The 19947-nt window shown below is 45.6% G+C and overlaps 1 protein-coding gene across 4 annotated transcripts in view; it reads left to right on the plus strand.

The window, feature by feature from the left end:
• Positions 1–562: 562 nt before the first annotated feature.
• The window catches only part of lepr (leptin receptor), a 30956-nt gene continuing 11571 nt past the window's right edge, over positions 563–19947 (plus strand). For 2 of the 4 annotated variants that reach the window (XM_029001599.1, XM_029001601.1), the window contains exons 1-6: positions 563–681; positions 10206–10350; positions 12455–12507; positions 14649–14840; positions 15813–15930; positions 16574–16764. In XM_029001599.1, the coding sequence (XP_028857432.1) occupies positions 12468–12507; positions 14649–14840; positions 15813–15930; positions 16574–16764 (541 nt within the window). In that variant the 5' untranslated portion in view covers positions 563–681; positions 10206–10350; positions 12455–12467. Of the gene's footprint in view, positions 682–10205; positions 10351–12454; positions 12508–14648; positions 14841–15812; positions 15931–16573; positions 16765–19947 lie in introns of those variants that run through there. The other 2 variants (XM_029001600.1, XM_029001602.1) reach the window with 2 other exon arrangements.

Consider the following 19947-nt stretch of genomic DNA (forward strand, 5'->3'; position numbering starts at 1 on the left):
TTCTTAGCCACCATGGGTCCTGCTGTGGGCTCATGTGTTATGAAATGTTTCCTCAGCATGAAGAAAAATGCACACTTGGCAGCAGGACGCAGGAAGTGAGAATGAGCTCCTTGTATTTTAGGAGGGTGGTCGTCTGTGGGAACTTTGTGATATCACACACCTAATTCAACTAGATGATGCCCTGGGGAGAAAAAATGAAACAATCACCTTGTTTAGATTATGGCTGGAACAAAACTCTACAGGGGGGTCTCAATCCACCAAGATCAGATCTGAGTCAACTTCAACAGATGTTTCTTGTTGGACTCATTACAGAGATCCGTGTTTCAATGACTCAGCACATTTTTGGAGGACTTTACAAATGTAAAGAATTTTAAAGGCATTTAAAACCACTCGGTATTTACATTAGTAAGGGGGGGTATGGGCAAACCTCCAAACTCACACACACACACACATCCCCTCCAAGTATCCCATCGCTCAGAAAGTGTGGTTAATGATTGGTGTGTATTCCGGGCCAGCAAGCTCAGAATAGCAACCTGTTTGCCCAGAGACCCAGTGGTAAGCAGATGAAGACCCTCAGTGTCCCATCCTCCAGAGCCAAGCACCCACTTCTGATCTGCAACTCATCGCTGATCGGACCCTCTGCGGAAGATCCGCACAGATAACCTCACAGACCAGCAACAGGTCAGTCTGCATACACAGTCTAAAAGCGTCACAGCATGCATTTGGTGATTTAATGTTGTTATTAGCCAACAACAAGAGTTATAGCGGAAAAAAATGTCTGACGTGGCATTCAGCAAGTCAGCTAAATCTTCATTGTGTGTCTGCGGAGAAAAAGAACATTTAAAAAAGAATGTGTGTGTGTGTGTGTGCTGTGCAAAAGCTTTATGCAGTAGTGAATTTAGATTAAAGATTTTTAATCTTCCCAACAGTAACTATCTAAAAGTGTAAGACACACAAATACAAGTGATTAAAATGTGAAATTGTCTATTTCATTTGATATGTGAGAAACTGTTGATATCTAAAGATGTGCTATCTGAAGGTTGGTCTCTCCCAGCTCTGTAGACTAATAAATGATATCCTTCAAACCAAAGTATACAAATAGAGAACAATATTGTATTGCTGCTCAGAGAACAGTAGGATAACACAGTTGCTTTCTCTAGACACGTAATGTCATTGTTTCATGGAAATAAGGAAATTCAATATTTGATTAACATTTGACACACTACACACACACACACACACACACTTTATCACACTTTATCAGAGTATGAAACTCAGTTCCGTGTGATCTGAAAAGGTCCCAGTGGAATTCATGGCGCTGGAAGCATGCCTTCATCTCTAAATATCTCATGAGTTTATGTTGCGGGAGAATCTCTGTGATCTGCAAGCCAGATGTAATGTAAACAGCATCCCGCAATCCAAATTTGATGAGCTGCTGGTAGTTGTTTGCTGACATGTATAACCTAATACTGAAATGTATTTTTTAAGCGACGAAAGGTTCTCTCCGTGTCTTATTCTGGCGAGTTAAATTAGGCTCATTACACGTGGACCAGATCGGGCTCTAATGAAGCCTGAGTTATGTCACCTGTTTGCTTGGTTACTGATTAAAGCTCTCGACTCTGTCTTCCCGGAGCACGTCCTCGTTGTCATGTGTTCTAATGAGACACAGAGTCAAAGCGTTCATGCTCCTTAGCAGCCCCCAAATAGGCTCCTCCAGAAACAACAGGCTGCTCAAAGAAGACCGTGACTGAACATGAGACGAAATGAAACGTGTTGCACACTGTGCAGAAGCTGAGCAGTCGAATCGTGGCCGCAAACATTGCAAGCAGTGATGGGAATAACGCCGTTACTGAAAAAAGAAGTCATTTTTCAGTAATGGGTAATATAACCAATTACTGTTTTAAGAGAGGGGCGAGTGGAAGGGTGAGACAAACAGTTGAATTAAAGGTTGACTTAAATTTCATGGCAACAGCCAACCAGAGGCAGAGGTGGGTGGATGTTTAAACAAACACATGCACAGACGCACAGGGAAGACTGCAATGGCGAGTTCAAAATTAGATATTTTATACTGAAATTACTTTAATGCACAAATTAAAGCTAAGAATGGATATGTTAAAGTTACATGATACACTGGAACCAAGTATTTCTCGATTTTTTTCGTTAAATTCAAAATCTGATGAAGCTCTCATGCATCATCAAAACTAGCGGCCAAGAACGTGGAGGTTGATATCAACAAAGCCTTTTTTTGCTGCTAAAGCCAGAAATATACTTGCTGTGAGCTACGTATGCATATCCATGCAGAGTTTGTACTGATATAATTGCAACTGTACTGTGCGCTGTAATCTGTAGTGTGTACTCCTTACCACCATGGGTCAGTGTCGAGGCCACAAACCAAATAAATGAATACCTGCACCTTAAAATAGTCATCTGTTGAGTGCATTTCTCGAAACACTGCATGTCACTGACCGACTTGAACCAGTAACTCAATTTGGACTGCGGACTAAACCTTATGCTACTCCTAAACCATGTGCATGTGCAGTCCAAACTGAGTTTAGTAGTAGCCTAGTGGGTAACACACTCACCTATGAACCAGAAGACCCAGGTTCATTTACATTTACGGCATTTATCAGACGCCTTTATCCAGCGCGACTTACAATCAGTAGTTACAGGGACAGTCTCCCTGGAGCAACTCAGGGTTAAGTGTCTTGCTCAGGGACACAATGGTAGTAAGTGTGATTTGAACCTGGATCTTCTGGTTCATAGACGAGTGTGTTTCCCACTAGGCTACTACCACTCAAAGGGGGTATGATAAATTCTGTAAATGTAAATGGGTTTCTGGTCCAAATCGGGTAGCCACACTGCCCCTATAAAGTTAGTTTGCCTTAAAGGGACACTGACAGGTTTGTGGTTTGCTGAAGAGCTGCTGACACCGGTAACTCAGACCCGACCTCCATATCTACCGTACACCTGCTCTAGTGGTTCCCATTGTGTTAAGCCCTTTATTCACCTCGATCACATTAACATTAATGACTTTTGGACAACAGCAGGGGCCATTAGTGGGGAGATGTGGCTGCCATGCTTTTGTTGATGGACTGCAAAGCCACTGAGGCCAACAGTTGGCCCCCAGTTCCAGGAAGACACATGCTGATTTATTCTAATGCTCAATTAGGGACTGTGAATCACACAACGTACTTCTAGGCGAAAGCCGCAGCGTCTGGTTGTGGTTTTCTTTTGAGTGTTACCTCCCGTTAATTTGTCTGTCACTCAGAAATGCATAAACAATGTTTTATGGACGTTTAAAGACGCTTGGTTCGAGCATGCGGCCGTAAACATTCTGCACAAAAACGTACCAAATGAGGAATGTTCAGGTTTTTGTGCTTTAGAGCCATTATATTGACTCACACATTAAGCTCCCTCAGACACTCAGTGTGAATGATGTAGCTGGCTGATTTAACCAACACAGCTCCATTCACAAAAAGCTGCCGCTGTGTCACCTGCTTTCTGGATATTGTCTGGGGTGTTGTTTCCACCGCGTGAATCGTTTTATTCTTCGAGGCTCTGATTGAAACAGTAATGTGCTCCCAGGTTCTGGGGCCTTGTTTATTGCTGTTTATGGGATTGGACGAGTTTGAATTGTGCCGAAGCCTAATAACTGTTTAATTCTGTCAGCTTGGCAGCCGCTTCTGTGTGCAGATGCAAACCCCTAACTGTTCCTCACCAATCCTGGCACTTTGTCAAATAGACTATATGTACATGCAATTTATCCACTGTGTCAGGCAGGAATCACAGAGTAGAGTGTGAGAGCGAATGTCGCCAGATCCCGTAAACCCAAGTGCGGTAAGGTGCACATGAGTAGATGAGTATTCGCCTTTTTGCCAAACGCCACCAGTGTCCCCTGTTACATATGCACATGGGCAGTGTGCGTTTTGTGTGTGTTCCAGGTTGTGGGTGTTGCTGTAAGGGATTCTGGGTATACGGAAATAAAAGAGAAAAGAAGCAGACCGCGTGTCGAGAGTCCGCGTAGTTATTCGCAAATAGCAAACATAACATCCCCGTTCCGCGCTATATGAGCTATGAGCGGAGGTGTACAGGGGAATGGGGTTCATGCTTATTTGGAGTTGAGATGAGATCAGAAGCCAAGTCCAATAGGCAGTAAAATCGATACAATGACTGAGCGCTGAGCACCTGCCCGGCGCTGATTAAATGCCAAACGTCACCCGGTTTCCGCGTTCGTGACAGTCACATGACTGGAGTCACGTGACACACTGCACACGCTCATTGCTGAGTATTATGTGCTGCCAAATGTCTCAGTCTTCAGTGAACATTCTGGCCTTTAAGACCTTAAGCAGTGGTATTGGGCCTAAGAGATTGCCATCATCAGCGATGACTGCTGATTAAGCCTTATCAACGGGCAGTGGGACTCACTGATTCTGGCGTCAGGCTTGACAGATTCTTCACGCCACACCACCTGGTTGGTCTGGAGTGCACATTCCCATGAAGCGTCTTTTTAAAAGTAAAAGTTCTGAGTCAGCTGGTAAAGGTGACTGTGATGCAACGATGATAAGCTTCAGCAATAATGCACTGGCTGAAACAGACCTGCCCAACTGACACCAAGTTTCCCCTTAAACCTTGCTGAGGCGAGACAGGGACTCGGGCACAGAGGACAGGAAATGTTTCCATGCCACACAACAGCCTGAGGCTTTGTGTGTCTGTTTCACCACTCCTCCTGCACAAACTGTTGAAGACATTTTGCTAATAAAGTACATTAATTCAGTTGGAAACAGTTACAACAGGTTCTACAACATACATTTCATCACAGTACGTGGCTGCACCCCCTTAAATTCCTACAATGGCTACATCAGGGCAGAACATAAGGTCTGGAGAATAAGGTCTGGGCTGAAAAAAAAACACTTTTTAGATTGTGTGTATGGTTAATTTTGGTGTGTTTACCTGAAACATATCCTGAACCACTTGCTGGACAATGAAGCTGATGTCATAAGATATACATGTTTGTGTGTGTGTGTGTGTGTGTGTGTGTGTGTATATATATCTCTTTCATCAAAGCCTTAATAATATTTCAACAGACCAAGTTATGTAGCAATGAGGCCTCAGGCATGGGCGGGGTTGTTCATACAGTACAGTACTGCTGCAGAAGAATGTGGCAGAGAGCCACTAAAAGCAGGGGCAGGAAGTCTGGTGCACAGACCTTCCACAAACATGTAAAGACAAGACAATATTAACCAGAAACTTTACTCAGCTTTATTCAGGACTACAAATCAGGAAAACTTTAAAACTTTAGTATATCATCCCCCTTCTAATTGAAAGTAGTTACAATATCACTCGGCATATTATAATAAATTTAGAGCAATATTTGAATCGCATTATCGAGTAGTGAGACCTTTTGCCAATTTTACAGGAGAGCAAAAACAAAATACAGTGAACAGAATTTTGAATTTTTCATAAAATAAAGTCGCCATTTTTTTAATTTGAAAATGGTCAAAATGGACACCTTCAGCTGTGTGTTCCGTGTTATAACATTTTGTTTTTGTTTAATAACGTATGATTCCTATTTTAATTATTCATATGTATACACTAAAAGGTTTGGACACACCTACTCATTTATGGGTCTTGCATTTCTACATTTTAGAACAAAACTGAGGATGCGGGACTATGAAAGAACACGTGAGATTATATAATAAACAAAACAAAATAAAATAAGTTTTTCTAAAGCAGGGAGCTTTTGCTGTGATTGCAGCATTTCACTCGGCCACCTTAATTTAGAAAACGGGGATGGTTTTAAACAGTCCTGAAGGTTTATGCTGAACACTTTCTTATAATTCAGTTATGTTATTGAACATCTCATGATTTTGATGAGGACAATAGCAGTCATGAAGGTTAAAAAAGGTGACTCTGATTCATCAAACAAAAAATTCTAGATATGTTTCTTGCATTGCTTTACCCTGACCTCCATCTCAGTCTCCATAATCTCCACAGAGTAGGTGTGTTCTAACTTGTGACTGGTAGTGTATACACACACACACACACACACACACACACACACAGGCCAGCATGTGTGGGGTTAATGTTAAGCGTGTCTGAGTCAGGGCCATAGATGTCAGGCCACTGTCTTAAACGCATCGCTTCAGTTCCAAAATTAAAGGGCTAAATCTACTTGCTGACCTTTCACAATACTCTCACGTCATGTTGCTGCGACAAACAAAGGGAAGTAAGCGAGGAGTCTTGCTGCCTGGGCTATTCTCCATTCCCCCCGATCTGTGTGAGTAGAGGGAGAGGAAACTGTTAAACCTCTTTTTCATTAGAGAGGCTGTAAATTTGGCAGCGAGGGAAGATAAATGCATAACGGGGACAGAGGCAAACAGGGGAAAACTTGCATCTGTCAAGGACAATAAACCTGTAATTCTCTTCGCACTGTCATAAAGTGCTTTGTGTGCCATGTCTTTTCCTGGGGAAAAAAAAACCTTATGTGCTCATATGAAATTTGCTTGTGGACAACAAAAAAAACTTATTTACAGAGGACTTCCCACTTTGCGTACGGGGAGAGCTGCTGTGACCGAGAGATGAGGAAATCCTCCCTGCATATTTCATTAGTCATTCCCTCAAGAGCATGACATAGTGGGTGGGCTGATGTCATCGCCTCATTCTGGCACCATGATGGTGCACGGTGATGTCATCACGCTCTCGTCCCCGTGTCCACCATGTGCTCTCACCCCACTCTCACCTCTCGCACGTGCAGAGGCGAGATGCTGGATGCACTATAATTTAAAGGCAACCTTTTGTTTTCTGAACTATGAAGTAGCGGTTCATCCGGAAATGAAGCTGCACCCTAATTCCTCAGCCCAGCAGCGTTGGTTTTATTCCAAGATTATTCCAGCATTGCAAAGATCACAAATCCTCCTGGAGCGACCAAAATGTATCATTTTCTTTTGCCTTCATACCCATGTACAGCATAAGCAATGGTAACAGGTAACGGCTGGTCACCATGCGTAGCTCAGCAGTATCCACCGTTCCCTTAATCCCTGGAGTGAATCTTAAAACTGGACCTTGCGACTGAAGTTCAGGGGTGTGACTGATACTCCAACTATGTAAATAGATCAGCGCTGCCCATTTCCTCATGTCCCCCCCCCCCCCCCCCCCTTCAGTTTTGTTCAGAAAAAGCTCTAGTAAAACATCAGTCAGTGCTAATGCAGCTGTGTTAAGCGAAAGCATTTAACTTTTGGACTCAAGCTGTGCTGTTCTTTTAAGGGTCTTTTTTTGTCTGGTCCTACTTGGCTCATCCCACACTGTCAGGGAGAGAAAAAGTGAAAAGGGAAAGTAGGTCAGGGGGCCTTTGTGAAACTACGCCCGTCTCAGCTTTTCAGACCACTCTACCAAGTGAAGCATCGGACGATGCTAACGAATGTTGGACATTTAGTAGCTTTCATTTGAATCTGAGGAACGTAGAAGACCTGGTGCTTTAAAAAATACTACAGTTTGTCTGTCATATTGTATAATAACAGCATAGAGTTTCTCAAACCCACCCAGGCAACCTTGACATTCAGGTCTGCTCAAGTTCTGCTCAATGCAGCTGAAATTACTGCTTGTATTTTTTTTCACCAGATAACTTAGAACAGTGAAATGTCTGTAGTCATTGTCGAAGTTTATTGCTGTGAATGATTGAAATAACGCCAAATTTCCAAACTTTCTGAGAATGCAATGGGACGAGCTGTTGAACTTGGACGAGAGAAACTCGTCCATAATTTGATAGAACCTTGCGGCACCCTTCAATAGCAGCCTTGCCACAATGCTATCTCACAAAATGCCAACTATTTAGCCTGGTCATTCGTGTACTTGTTCTTGGGGTGCAAATAATTTGTTTGCAGACAAAGAACAACGTTCAAAGAAGATATAAGCTTGATCCACATCAGTGATGTTTGCTGTTTTGAATCATAAGTACCTACAAAACCACATGGCGTTATCAAAGAGACCCAGAAATCAGACTTTTGTGTTCGACCTTCAGCAGTTGATGAGAATATAAAAAGGGCAAGAAGACATTTCAGTCCCACTTTGATCTGTCAGTGGTTCAAGTTTGTTTCTATGGCGATGGACTTGAACAGAATAAAGAGGAGCCTGTTTGTTCCCGGCTGGCAGTACATAGGGAACTGTGAGATGTTGGCACAGCAGCCTGTTCTCAACTTAAATCAGTTAGCAAGATGGGTAGCCCAGTCACACGTGTTCAGCTTCTACAACTGCACTTCCACAAACAATACCTGACCCTGAATATGCAAAGGCAAAATTGCAATTATTAATCATTGTTTCAGTAATTCCTGTAATTACTTTGTTTCACATGATGAAGTATGAATCCATCTGGAAATAGTCTGTCATTAAATTTGGTGTAGTATTTAGTAACAGCTGTGGTGCCTAGTTGGCCCTGGGCTAGCCAGATGCCACCCATTCACATGTGTGCTGGGTCCTAATCGCCCTTAAATATCAGACTCTCCCAACCCCCATGTGTCCTGCATTAATGGTTTGACCCAGGAGTGGGCAAACTTTTAAGCTCACAGGGCCACATTGACTTTTCAAATTTGTCATACTGGCTGGGACGGCACCAGATGCATACATATCAGACATAAACATAAAAAGCCATTACAGTGTTAATATTTACATTGACTTTTAGTGGGAACTGTTTGCTTATCAGCCTTAACTTCGGAGAAAGGCTTGCTAACCTAAGAAAGAAAAGGAAATGAAATAGTTGCATGTTGCATGTTGAGATGTGTGTTACATAGGTGGTTAGGCACCGTCTCCATTCTGCCATGACGCCAGAGAATAAGAGCAGCCACATTCTTGCTAGTAAGTACGTAAAAACGTTGTACTGTTGACTTCGGCTACCAGCTTGTACAAAAAGCTCGCCACATCATTCGATTGTGCGTATGCACACATCTCTTTTACATTGTCAAGAATATGTCGTTTTTGCACTTATTAACCTCTTGGTCCCTCACCCCAGATATGTATTTCGTTGCCGGTGCAACCAAAACATAATCGCCAGAGACTAGAGCCCTTTTCAACTCCACACCTCCTCATTTTTGCATCACCTGACCGCTCATTTACAGCGCAAGTCAGTGTAAAAATGTTCACCTCTATCTGCGCATGATGCGCCTCCTGGTGGAGCGCCAGGCATTACAGGGTGAGTTGAAATGCAGGCCGTCATAATTATGACTTTATTTTGGCTTTTCTATACCAATCTTCAATGGGCTGGATGTGGCCCACAGGCCATAGTTTTCCCACCTGTCGTTTAACCTCACATTAACTTGAGTATTCTGTTTAGCATTGTTTTGTGTGGGGCCATCGTGCCAATTTTTATTTGGTGTCATTAAAACACCACTGTTTTCAAGATATCATGCTTCTGTGCTTCGTCCATTGACCCACTTGGCATGACACCAGTCTTACTCCCACACATACTGGACTGTTTTCATGAACAAATCAACACCATTTCTTCTGAAATGATAATTGTTTTTTTGCTGACTACTCAAATTGCAGGGACTAAAGACATGGACTATGAAGGGATTTGTTTAAAAAGTGAAAGTGAAGTGAATGTCATTGTGATACACAGCAAGCATGGCACACGGTGCACAAACTGTGTCCTCTGAATTTAACTCTGCATCACCCTTGGTGAGCAGTGGGCAGCCATGAAAGGGGCCCGGGGAGCAGTGTGTGGGGACGGCGCTTTGCTCAGTGGCACCTCAGTGACACATTCCAATTACGGGACTGTTTCCTTTCCCGCTATGCCACCACTTCTAACTATGGGGTCTATGGCTTTGAAAAGACCCTTAAGACACAGACTTGATTTTGGTGGAACATTTAGCGAATGTCAGACTTAGTTGCATTACATTTACATTTTTGGCATTTAGCAGATGCCCTTATCTCTCAGTATTTACAGGGTCATTGCCCCCAGAGACTCTCAAGTGTCTTGGGACACAATGGTAGTGAGTGGGGTTGGAACCTGAGACTTCGTGTTCCCATTAGGCTACTCCCACCATGTTTATCCTGGGACAACATGAAGAAAGTGTTATTCCAGCAGAATGATTCCATTTAGCAAGAAGAAGCAATCACTCCCCATAAATCAGGACAACGATCACAGAGCCACATAAAATAATCTGGCGTGGGCTCGTTTATTTATTTTGTATTGTATTTTTCACGCATTGAGTCAGACAGGCCCCGCCCACCTCCATTTGCTGTAGGGCGCCGGTGACGACGACGGCTCTGGCCCCGCCCCTTCACGCCCCGGCTCGTCTCCAGCGGCTCCGCGGGCGGCACGCGGGCTGTTCCCGGTCAAACGACGGAAACTCGGACGAAGTAAGACGCAGCCCGCTCTTCACTTTTTCTCTGTGTGTGTGTGTGTGTGTGTGTGTGTGTGTTTTATTACTGAATTGCCGGGGAATGATGGTTGCTCTGCTTATCCGCATGCTGACCGCAGAATAAGAAATTTCATTCCCCACCGATTTTTATTTTTTTTTTACATATACATCTGAACCTAGCATTCTGAGTAAAATTCAGTTATTAATGGTAATATATACACAAGTACAATATGTTACTGCAGCATTTTATTGATAATGTTTAATTATGATTTTTTTTATTGATAATTGTTTAAATAATGATATGTTTTCGTATTCAATTATTCATATACATACACACACTGTATATGTACATGCACATGTTGTAGAGCTAATTTAGCATACATCAGCATGAAATGTGAAATGGCCTTCATGCAGAGGAGCAGAAGACCTCTTGATGGAGACCTTCAACCTGGCCAGGCTGCCCAGGATGCTGGATTAGAACATGATTATGACCCTTGATTGGCTGTCGGGCCTGATTCCAGGCAAAAATGTCTCAGTTATTATGCCCATTCAGTTAACTGAGAATGGACATAATATTGTCATTATATATTCATATATATTATTATAGTGTGTTTCCTGCTGATTGGCAGAGAGACTTTATTGACCGGAATGGAAAAATGAAACAAAAAATTTTCTAACCTTAACCGTTCCATACTCCACTTGAACACATTCATGTATTAATGAATTTAGTATGAATGAGTTCTCTTTCCACTATCCACTACTATTATCGCTATTGTAACTATTACGTAATCGGAGCGTATGTTGTTGACACCATCGGCAGCCCCGGTGTTCTTGTTTTGATATGCGATCATGTTTGAATATGAGGCCTGTGTTTTTTGTGCTAGTAAGGGCCTTCCTGGAAACTGCCCCATTCGTGTGAATGGACACTTGCCCACATGTCGCTCCTCATAATTATTCAGATTCAGGTCATGGTTTTATTTTGCAGCGAGTAATGCATATGGTTTAGTGGTGTGTGACATATTTGATTTGTGGTCTTTTTCTGGTCTTGCCCATTGTACGGAGGAACCGTCCCAGCGCACGATGGAGACTGGCAAAGTGAAGTTGAAATGAATACTGAAGGGCAGGAGCAAATGAAAATCTGAATGAGAAATCTCTCACCTGACTCTGATATGCCTTCATAAATATGCTAAATTAGAGCCTGTTTCAGAGGAAAACAAATGATAGATGATTCTGACAAAGTGTATCTAAACTTCTGTGAACCGTGTGGTGAAAAACACTGCAGCGTGCCATTACGCTCTTCTGGGGAAGCTTGTTCAAAAGCCTGAAACTGCCCACTTGTTGCAATGAAGAACTGGGAGTTTTTTTTTTCTTTTTTTGTTCACTTATTCATGAATAAGGCATGAATGAAATTGCACTCCCATCTTCTGCTTAACGTGCAGAGGGGAATGTATGCAGTGTCACACACTTTTTGATTGCTTGTCTCTTTTTGCCCAAATAATTAGTTTCTTACAGGAGGTCCAATGCTACAAAATGCTACAAAAGGTGTATGTACCAGATACTTGGAAATTCTGAAATGTGTATTTCATTTTTTCAAGAAAAGCTCACGCAACAATATTTTGTCTCATTATGAAATGCATTTCAATTTAAATAAAAAACAGATATTGTGTGTATATGCTACATACATTATATATAATATGTATGCTATAAATATTTGCATATAATACACTATATTTATGTATTATGTCCATGTATTATGTACTATGTATTATGTAACCATTGCAATGTCCTAGAACCCAATAACGATCCTTTTAACCAAATACATGGTAATGAGGTCGTTGTCCGATGAACTTCACAGAACTTTTTTAATTCTCTCCAGTTTTTCTCATTATTGTGATCGTCAAAATCTGTCAAAATCCCCCCAGAAATTGTGAAATCCTGAGGGTAGTGTGTTTTTAATTGCGTGTTTGAGATGACAGCATATCTTCTGGCTGAACAGCTTGAAAAGACATAGTTTGTAAAAATACGTCTTTGCTTTTTACTGAGGCCAGTCACTGACGAAATGTTGAATCATTTAACGGGCTCTCTGTTTGTCTCATCTGCAGGACGTGCTCCACGATGCTGACGGTCCTCATTCCGTTTATTATCACCGCTCATGGTAAGTCGATTGCTGCTTAATCTACTCTTCCACTGTAGTCGTTTCATTTTTTCCTAGCCTGTCCTCAGCACACTCTGTCAGAATGGTATGAATTAATTGGCCACCTCCCTATGGCTTCATATCAGTTCTGTTCTCATGTAATTAAAAGGTTTGTTAATTACAGGTCATTTCTGTCATCGCCCATCCCTGTAATGCTCCAACTAATCAAACCTGTTTGCCATTAAACCACCCAGCCTTTGCGAGAGAAGCCTTTGAATCCCGCCACCTTGCACAGAATTATGTTTGCTTGTGTGCCAGTATGAAGCACGTCAGCATATTGTCCCCCAGCAACTTTATCACATCACTTCTTCAAGCTTGCCTGGCTAGTGGGAGCTGGTCTGGATGAATCATCCTCTGTGGGAGTATGCCTCGGGGGATACGCTCTGGCAGGTTAGGGAGAGGTGAAGGCGGCCTGCCTCCGAGTGCGTGCATAAAATATAATTAGAAGCCCACTAGCTGCCAAGCGTACGTCTTAACACATTATTGACTCTTTATTGATATAAAGGAAACACCTCTGTGGAGAACAAATATGGTGAGAGACAGACAGTGAGTGGGGAGACCCGATGGAAACCCATGGAATGTTACACCCTACAACAAGGCCATCATATTCAACCATGGTGGAATAAGCTTCTCCTAAATGTGCACTTTGGATGCTCTGCCTTATAAACTTGACACACTTTGAACTAGTAGCACCTTTTTGTCTCCCATTGCCCTGAAGGATACATGTTAGGCCTCATCTGTAAGGCCGTGGTGGCCTAGTGGTAAAGGAAGCGGCCCAATAATCAGAAGGTTGCCGAGTTTGAATACCGATCCGCCAAGGTGCCACAGAGCAAAGCACCGTCCCCACACACTGCGCCCTGGGCACCTGTCATGGCTGGCCACTGCTCACCAAGGGTGATGGGTTAAAAGCAGAGGACACATTTTGTTGTGTGCACCGTGTGCTGTGCTGCAGTGTATCACAATCACTTCACTTTCACCTTCACTTTTTGCTGCTAGATGAACAAAATGGAAAATATGAAATGCACTCTCACTGTGCATTTGGTTGCTGTGTTAATTTGGGGCACTTTGGTCTATCTCACCATTATATGGCTATACTTGAAATATGCAATTTCCTAAATTGAACCTCATTGTATTATATTTTTATTGATTAGTTATTATCAGCTGCAGTTGAAAATTGGTTTCAGGGTAATTCTTAACACTCCCTGAATAGTTGGGGGCTAATAAATTAAACAGATTAGTTATAACTAAATGTTACTAATTAGGTTTAACAAATGTGTACAAAATAAAATCTATTCAATTCCTATGAGTTATTAGTTTCACAATGTACTGATAAGAATTTGTTCAATTTTACCTAATTTGTTTAGGTATTTCTTAACTTTGTAAATATGGTACTATTTAAAATTATTTAGTTAAAAATATTACTGTTTAATAATATGTCGATAAGGGTTAGATTTTTACCCTATTTGGTTGAGTATTTCCTAACTTCAAATGTAAAATACTATTTACAAAAAATATTGCATATAAATTAGCTAAACAAAATGTGTGCAAATTTTTACCTCAATTTTATTGTGTAGGTTCTATAGGTCACTTTTTTTTAGTGTATTGAAAATGTCCAAATATAAATAATAGTTCTCAAACTGATTTATATGCTGCTGTGTGCAGCTCACCATGGGAGCACATCATGTTTCCAGACATTTCAGGTGGATAACTGTATTCAGAGATGATTCAAAAATCCTTCCATTGCACCAGACGTTTCATGACCACTTACTTACCCTGATCCCCCAGAGGATAAGCAGACAGTTGTGTTCCTTTTTCCAGTTATACGAGGCATGATTTTTACCAGGTCTGCTGTCTGTCAAACCAAATTCCTCTGTGTGTTCCTTAGTGGAACTTTCAAAAGTTTATTCATTTAGTTACTGTTTGCCTTGAAAGTAGGATGGCTCAGTTGCACTTTTTATCTGAGGTCGCCGTTGTGCAATGCTTCCGTCCATCATCCTGATGTATAGCCCTTATATGACTAGCAGTATTTTTTTTAATTTTTTTTTTACTGCAACATGCCAAGACCAGGAACAATGAAATCTGCATTGTGAAACCGTCCTCAGGTGTGGCTTCTCTGGGCACTTCAGCTGAGACTCCCATCCAGTATGAAGACGCGCCGTGGGCAGCGGAGCTTTGCTGTGATCTGACCTCGGTCGGCCTCGGAAGCGGCTTGGGGAGCAGTGACCTGGATTCGTACCACATCAAATGCCATAGAAGCTCTTTAGAGCCTGTCAGCACACATAAGGACAGCTCTGGTAACACACTGTTCCATTCTGTTCCACTTTGCTTGAATTCATGAAACATATTTCAAGGAAATTGAGTTTCATTCATAGGTTTCCACTTAAGCACACAACATTCTTGTTTTAATATGCAAAACTAGACAATATGGGAATAAACAATGTGCTTTGCTCCTGAACATTACTAAATGCTGTGGACCTGTGTATGTCCATGAATCTCTGTCTTTGAATGGACCTGGTGGATTGCTAAATGGTGGATTGAATGGACCTGGTGGATTGTAGGGTGATTGTAGGATTGTAAGTCTGCGAGCAAAGATTTATTCCTCCTGATCGATAAAGGAAGGCAATTAAGCATGTTAGTCAGTCCTCATTACATGCCTCTGTCTCTTTCAGCGATAGCCAGGAGAGAAATAATTAAACCATGCTGTTATCAGTAGACAGCTGCTATTGATGCTGCCATTTTCGTAGCTCCAAAATTCAATAAAATCTAAAACAATAGCCTAAAGGCATATTAAAAAAAAACATTCTATGGTAAATAAGAACAGCTTAACAGTGATTCTCTAAACTTTGTTCCTCTATTGAAGGGATCCAATAGATCTGGTTTCTGGAGGTCCTGAGCCATGCTCACGTCTTGTTAATCATCATCCCTTTGCCCAATAAGTCACTTTGAATTGATTTGCAATGAGGGGACAAGTGGGCCCAAATCACCCCTCCTTTCTACTCGGATTTTCAGGTTTTTAATCTGTAATTTGTTCCCTGTCTCTATCAGTAGTTACTGCTTCCAAAAAATCCAAAAAAGGGGTTTAAAAATATGCAGCAGGTCCAATCTTCACATGAATACATTTTATTATTTTTATAGGTTTGTGCATACCTAAAAGCAGGTTAATAGCCAGCTCTGTGATGACTCTAAAGTGCCACTGCTTTAGCTGCTTTTGAGCTAATTGCTGTAGCCCTCAAAACTAACGTGTTAATTGAATCCCCCTCTTCCAGTCGTCTGTTTGAACATCCTGTGCTGGCTTGATGAGAGGCAGACAAATCTAATTTGTAACCGTAAGACAAGGAGCACACCGGCAGACATGACCATCACAGTCAGCTTGCAGTGGTGGGCGTGAGTATCGAGTGTCTGTTTCTAAAGAACGTTCCTCCTCCACCTATCCTGTGACTAACCAGTGCAGCATACTGACATACAAGCTTGCATACGATCACGGATTTGAGAAATTGTTTTTTCAAATAAACTGTACATATGTACATTTTAATAACAGTAGACAATCAGCTTCATTATTAGTGAGGGCACAGTGTAATACTGGCTAAAAAAGAATTTATTAATTTACATCATGCACAGTTTCCAGTTCAGAAAGGGCTGTTCCATTACCTCTGTCATCACCGAAGGGGAAATGGAATGACACCGAGGGTTGGGAAAAGAAACAGAGTTTATTAGGAGAACATAAGTAGAATGGGCACGCCTCGTGCTGAAGACTGTCCCATCTGGTGCTGTGGTGTGCGTCAGCTGCAGATCTCTGCTACCCGCTTGTCCTACGCCGATGAGTTGATGAGCTGCTGGGCGTCACAACCTCAGAGCTCTTACATTATTTGACTGAATGCACTTCTTCACATTCACTGAAACAGCTGTACACAGCCTGTTGTTGCCACAGGCCATGTCATAGGTTATATCATTTCTCTGTTTTTAGGCCACAACACCATTCATCATCCATATCACATCTAAGTATTTGTATTTTCTCTTTCTCTGTCAGGAGTGTGATGGACCCACAGGCACATGAAGGTTGGTCAGATTGGGATTATGGGCACTTGTGCAAGGAAGATGGCCAAACATGTTCAACTGGACTGAGAGGTGGAGACGCCAATGTATCGGTGGTTGTGAATGTGACCAGTGGCGGAAGATCAGCACAGTCTCAGAGGATGTTCATCAACACACGCCAACTAAGTTAGTGTTTATCAGACTTACATATTTGCAACCGCTTGGCCACTCTCTGTGTGGTAATTGCATGCTCCTCCTTATTCCTGCACTCCAGTGTTACTTTCACCTAACACATGGCTTTGGTAAATGACCATTTACATTGTGCCAACCCTCTCAAAATAGCATACTTGTTTTTCTGAAATATATCTTTCATCTTTTTACTCTATATTTGTCACGTCTACGGACTTACGGGGGAAGGAAGCGCAGAGGTCTGACATGTTGGGAAGGGGGTTTTATTATAACAAACAATAACGAAATACAAAGAAACAATGGCGCGGTGGCCGAAAACAGTTTAACGTAAATAATGAACTGAAACAAACCCGTAGGCGTGTGGCGATTGCCAGAACTCAAAACACATAAAACTAAATCAGGTCAAGTTCGTGCAGAGAGTTCACGAAAATGCCAGCGACCCCGAACGGGCAGAAACTTCCGGCATTTATGGGGCGTCAGGATTGAGTTCCGGTGTGGAGCCCAGCTGCAGGCAATCCTGACAGAGCCCCCCCTCCAAGGGCTACGTCCTCGGAGCCCCAACAGTACCATCAGTGGGAGGCGGGCGGGGCGGACGGCGGCAACCACAGGGCTCCTGCCCTGCTGTATCCTCCCCTTGGAGGACCCGGTCCCTCGGGCTGGCTCCCCGGAGTGGTCAGGCGTGGCGGCCCCCGGTCCCTCGGGGCTGGCTCCCCCCGGCCCCCGTGGTTCAGGCGTGGCGGCCCCGGTCCCTCGGGCTGGCTCCCCGGCGTGGTCAGGCGTGGCCGGCCCCGGTGCCTCGGGCTGGCTCCCCGGAGCGTTGGTCAAGGCAGCGTGGCCGGCCCCGGTTGCCTCGGGCTGGCTCCCCGGCGTGGGTCCCGCTGGCGGCCCCGTGCCTCGATGCCTGGCTGCCACCGGCGTGCGTCCCGCCTTGGCGGCCCCGGACCCTCGGCCTGGCTCCCCGGCGTGGTCCCGCTTGGCGGGCCCCGGACCCTCGGCCTGGCTCCCCGGGCGGGCGTCCCGCATGGCGGCCCCCGGTACCCTCGGCCTCGGCCTGGCTCCCTGCGTGGTCCCGCATGGCGGCCCCGGACCCTCGGCCTGGCTCCCCGGCGTGGTCCCGCATGGCGGCCCCGGACTCCCGTACCTGCACACAATAATCAGGGCCGATCCATCTGGGTACGTGTGGGCCCTGTCTCCACATGTCCCCTTCTGACACGTCTTGTGTCACCCCCTGCACCGCGCAGGGAGATTGTCCCAGAGCCTCCGGCGACTGTTCCAGGCACCCCAGGCTGGTGCCTTCTGGGACTATGCAGCCCCTCTCGCTGCACGGCCCTGGTGCCAAGGGGGGGGGCATTGCCAGACCATCCGGCTAGCCCCTTCTGCGTCCGTTGGGACAAGCAGGCCCTCTTCATGCCTGTCCCAGCTGGGTCCTCATGCCTACCCGGGGGCTCTATGGCGCTCCACCCCTCTGGAGGCAGACGCAGGCCCATGCCTGGCCCGCCCTCCTCACTGGCTACCGGAGGACCCAGCTCCATCGCTTCCCCACCTCCCCTCCCCTCAGGAGGAGTCCCCAACCCGAACTGCACCCCCCCAAAAAATTCTTTGGGGGAGCACCCCCCCCGGCTGGACTTAGGGGTACCTTGGGGCTTGTCCACCTCGCCTTGGACCAGCACATTCGGGTCAGGAACCTCCTCCCTGGGGTTCGGCTCCGCGGCTGGGTCGCCATCTGGTGGACACAAAGAGGGGAAGTGGGGGCGACATACGGACACATGTGCCACACAGACACACACAGACAGAGACAGACAGAAGAGAGGGTCGTCTGGCTCCCTCTCTGGGCTCTCCGGGACCTCCTCAGGGGGCACAGCCAGGATCTCGGGAGGAGCGACCTTCTCGTCGCCCACCAGTGCTGGGTCTTCTTGCCCCGGATCCTGACTGGCACTGGATGTGGTGGAGGGGCAGAGTTCGATCCCTGGCTCAGGCCGATCAAACTCCGCCCTCAGTCTCTGTTGGAAGTCCCGAAAACTCCTGTCTGTCTCTCCCTGCTGCCAGAGGGTTGTGCTCCAGCCCCATGCTGATCCAGTCAGACACGTGAGGATGGTAGTGATCTCGTCTGTGTCTGCTGCCCCACTGAAGGGTCCCGGGACAATTGGGCTGTCCCACACGGGGCTGGGCACGTCGCTGGAGATGGTGGTAGGTGTGTGGTGTGGAGGGGGGTGGACGTCTTCTCCAGCAGGTGTGGACGCTGGTGCTGCGCTGCCATTTCGCTGGGGAACGTCCGGGCAGAGGGAAGGCGGGTCGGCGACTGGAGCAGGAATGGAGGATTCCCTGCGAGGCAGTCCCGGCAGCGCAGTTGCTGGCTGGCGACCTGCCGTCGCCCTCTTCCACCAGCTTTCCTCACACTGCTGGGAGGGACGTGGGTCTCCACGGACCTCGTGACGATCCTGGATGGGCGCAATGGGCGGAGCCATCCCGGCACCGACTGCCCAAACGGAGTCATCCTGGTCGTCGTCCGTGTCAACCTCGTACCCCCGGAAGTCACATGGGTCCTCACGGACGCTGCGATGATCTCGGACACGCACGCTGGGCGGAGCCATCCCGGCACCGACCGCCCACCGAAAATCCACGTCATCATCGCTTTCGTCATCCGTGTCCTCCCACCGGTGACTCCGAGGGTCGTCCACCCTGCGGACATCCTGGACCCATGGCGCGATAAGCTCCCATGGGCAGTACTCTGGCCATTCGGGCTGGAGGCTGCCCACCTCCTCGCTGGAGGAACGGCGCCGTTGTTGCTGCTTCTCACCCCCCTGGAAGTGACGTGGGTCCCCACGGACCTTGCGACGATCGCAGACTGGCGCGATGGGCGGAGCCCAACTCTCGTCTCCCGTGCTCTCGTCGTCGTCCGTGTCGTCCCAGTCCACGGGGAGCCTTGCCAGCAGAGCGCAGAGTTCTTGACTCGACATGGCGAAGATCGTGGGGGTCGCATCTTCTGCGCTCGCTGCCCACGTCACTTCCTCGCTGCTGCCGACGCAAACGTCATCGCTCCGCCCACTCACCCGCCGACGTTGTCGCTTCCGGGTTTCGCGGAGTTTCCCGGGGGTGACGTCATCACGCGGCGCCGCGTACCACGGCTTCTCGGGGAGAAAACGCTCCACCAGAACGGGCGCCGCGTCTCTCCCCTGGCGT

This window comes from Denticeps clupeoides, chromosome 13 (assembly GCF_900700375.1).
Source record: "Denticeps clupeoides chromosome 13, fDenClu1.1, whole genome shotgun sequence".
Lineage (NCBI taxonomy): Eukaryota > Metazoa > Chordata > Actinopteri > Clupeiformes > Denticipitidae > Denticeps > Denticeps clupeoides.